At 61.4% G+C, this 3,286-nt stretch overlaps 1 protein-coding gene across 1 annotated transcript in view; it reads left to right on the forward strand.

Moving 5' to 3' along the window:
- The window catches only part of WIZ (widely interspaced zinc finger motifs), a gene marked incomplete at its 5' end in the record, with an annotated part of 6,010 nt that extends 2,827 nt beyond the window's left edge, over positions 1 to 3,183 (forward strand). Inside the window, 3 exons of the mRNA XM_010288792.1 lie at positions 939 to 1,475; positions 1,695 to 2,225; positions 2,621 to 3,183. Coding sequence (XP_010287094.1) covers positions 939 to 1,475; positions 1,695 to 2,225; positions 2,621 to 3,183 — 1,631 coding nt within the window. The remainder of the gene's footprint in view (positions 1 to 938; positions 1,476 to 1,694; positions 2,226 to 2,620) is intronic.
- Between the last annotated feature and the right edge of the window lie 103 nt (positions 3,184 to 3,286).

Genomic DNA, 3,286 nt, shown 5'->3' on the forward strand with positions numbered 1-3,286 from the left:
CGGGGGGGCGAGCCGGGTTTCGGCTGCCGTGCTGCCTCCGCTCTGTCTTTGTAGGTCCCTTCTTGGCATCACTTCAGCAGCACCCAAAATCCTGACTGAGGTTAGAAATTACCACCCAGGCCTCCCCAGTGAGCTCTTTCCAACGGTGGGGATGGCCGCACGGTGCCCGGGAGCGGCAGGACAAGTCCTGCCTGTGCCAATCTCCCCTCCACCTGAAATTATCCTGCTCGAGTCTCCCTTGCTGTGCGGGTTTCAGCCGCTGGCGTGGTTTTACCCCAGCTCCAGGCAGGGATCTGCCTCAACCTCCCCATCCCGACACAGAGCCGATGGTTTCTCCCTTCCCCTCTGCAGCCGGAGGGCAGATGAGGACCGGTGAAGTGGCATTTCTCCTCTGGGATATCACGTAGCTCAGGTTGTGGCTTGTTTTTGGTGGTAAAACCTCGTGCTGCTTCATCTTCCTCCTCTTCTTCATCAATGTGCTGGGAATTGGTGCTTCCCGGAGGCCGGAGATGCCCCCGCTCGAGGACCGAGCATCCAGCACTGGGGTTGGCAGGGACGTGCTCGGTTTTGGCATGTGATGTTTGTCCTGGTGCCACTGGCACCGCAGTGTCCGGGAGCGTGTCTTCATCCAGAGACCTTCCTCCTTCCCACGGCAGCTGGGCTTGGATGCTGCGGCACGAGCGACACTCGCCGCTTCCCGGGGACACGAACGGCCACGTTATCCCAGCGCTCCGGCCCATGGCTCTGCCGTCAGCCCCGCCGGGAAGCCCTCCAGCTCCCTGCAGCCCCTGGCTGTTGCGTTTTCCAGGGATACCACGATGCGTTCCAGCCTGCTTCCCACTTTGGGCAGGGATCGGCTTTGCTGCCGTTGGCTGTGTCCGTCTGTCCCGATTGTCTGTTGAGCAATGCTGGTCTTTCTTCTCTCTTCCTCTCCGCAGCCTCGGGGTCGGAGCCGGTGCGAGATATCCGCTGCGAGTTTTGCGGCGAGTACTTTGAGAACCGTAAAGGTTTGTCGAGCCACGCTCGATCCCACCTCCGACAAATGGGGGTGACCGAGTGGTATGTCAACGGCTCGCCTATCGACACGCTACGGGAGATCCTCAAACGAAGAACCCAGCCGCGGAGCAGTGCCTCGAATCCTGCTGGTCCCGGGCAAAAAGCCATGGCCAAGACCCTTTTGGGCAGCTTGGGATCCTTGGAACCGCGCGGTCCCGGAGAGATTCACATCCCCACCCTCGCTAAGAAGGTCCAGCAACCCGGCAGCCCCATGGGGCAATCTCCTACCTCGTCCCCACCTCCCACCGCCCGGAAGATGTTTCCAGGCCTTTCTCCTCCCTCCTTGCAGAAGAAGCTCAAACAAGATCAACTGAGGGTGGAAATCAAGCGGGAGATGATGTCGGGAGGACTCCACGGAGAACCTCACCCATCTGACCGAGCCTGGTCACCGCGGGAGGAGATGTCTCCCTTGAACCTCTGTAAGTGAACGGCTCTCGCCTTCCCCGCTCCGTCTGTGGGGCTGAGTGGGACCACACTCCCTCGGGGACGGGGACATGGGGGTCCTTCTTGCTCTGGGAGGGGCTGAGGGCTCTCCCCAGTGCTCTGGCATCATTTCCATGGGCCATGGTGTTGGGGGGCCCCCTTGCTGTGGCCGGGGTCCTTCTCATCCCCCCCTGACCCCACGTCTCTCTCCGCAGCCTCCCGAGCCGACCCGGTGCGAGATATCCGCTGCGAGTTTTGTGGCGAATATTTCGAAAACCGCAAAGGTTTGTCGAGCCACGCTCGATCCCACCTCCGACAAATGGGGGTGACTGAGTGGTCGGTCAACGGTTCGCCCATCGACACTCTACGAGAGATCCTCAAAAAGAAATCCAAACCCTGCATTATCAAGAAAGAACCTCACACCTCCAGTATCGAACCCCCTAAAACTATCGGGGAGGAAGGGACGGACCCCAAGTCCCCCGGAAAAATCCTGCAGGGCATGGCCCTGCCTCCCCTGGGCGGGCGGACGGGGAAACCGAGCCCCGGCAGTTCCACCTTGAGCCGGGAGATCTCATTGTCACCTCTCACCAGCAAACCCCAGGGCGGTTTCCTGACGCCGTTATCTGCCAAACGGCCGTTGCAGGACGATCGGTTGGGTCCTCACGCCGAAGTCAAGCACAAAGCGTACATCCAGACCGAGCTGCCCTTCAAAACCAAGTCCGTGCACGACAAACCTGCTCACACGTGTAAGTGGGGGATGCGGGATGGGAGGTACGAGGTGGGAACAGCGCGGTGGAGCTCCCCCTCGAGTCGTCTGTCACGTGGTGGGGTGGGCGCGGGGAACCCCCGGTGCTGTGCCGGGAAGGATTTTTGGCTTGGGGATGCAGATCAGGGAGAGGGGAACGGAGATTTGGGGTCGTTGCTGCCCCCGTGGAATTATTCTGGCTTTGTGGAGCATTCAGTCCCCACAGCCAGACCCCCAGTGGGGCCAGGGGACGTTTCTGGAGCTGGCAAACACGGGGACTTTCAATCCCACGGGAGATCTGCCTCCGCGCGGAGCAGGGAGGCAGCCGGCATTGGGGAACCGGCTCCGTGCCGCGTCGCTGCCTTCGCCCGCTCACCTTCCCGTGCCTCCCTCCAGCCAGCGAAGCCTGCTGCGAGCTCTGCGGCCTCTACTTCGAAAACCGCAAAGCTTTGGCCAGCCACGCGCGGGCGCACCTCCGGCAATTCGGTGTCACCGAATGGTGTGTTAACGGTTCGCCTATCGAGACCCTCAGTGAATGGATCCGACATCGACCCCAAAAAGCCGGCGCTTACCGTAGCTACATCCAAGGTGGTCGCCCCTTCACTAAGAAATTCCGGAACTCTTCCCACGCCCGGGATCATGACGGTGGCAGCGGCGCTCGACGAATGCCGCTCAGCCTTCAAACCGGTGGCGTGACTCTTCTGAGCAAAGGATTGCCGGGAGATTTGGCTCACAGCGATGCCGGAAAAATCCTGGATGGGGGAAGCAGCGGTGAGCGGCCCATGATCACTTCCCCCCTCTCGTTGGTGAAGGTGGAGGAACATCAGCGCTCGAACATCAACAGTGAGTTGGGGAGAAGCCAGCCCGGAGAGGGCAGGGGGGGTCTCCAGCACCGGCCGAGCGCTGGGAAAAACCGTGCATGCTCCCGGCAGTGCCGGGGGGGCGGATTCTTTAGCTGAGACCCCCCCTTTCCTCCTCCTCTTCCTCCCAGGGACTCGCTTCCCCATGATGAGTGGGGGCTGCTCCCTGCGTCGGGGAGCTGAAAGCAGAGAGGCTGTGCCG

The sequence above is a fragment of the Phaethon lepturus genome, unplaced genomic scaffold (assembly GCF_000687285.1).
Source record: "Phaethon lepturus isolate BGI_N335 unplaced genomic scaffold, ASM68728v1 scaffold42056, whole genome shotgun sequence".
NCBI lineage: Eukaryota > Metazoa > Chordata > Aves > Phaethontiformes > Phaethontidae > Phaethon > Phaethon lepturus.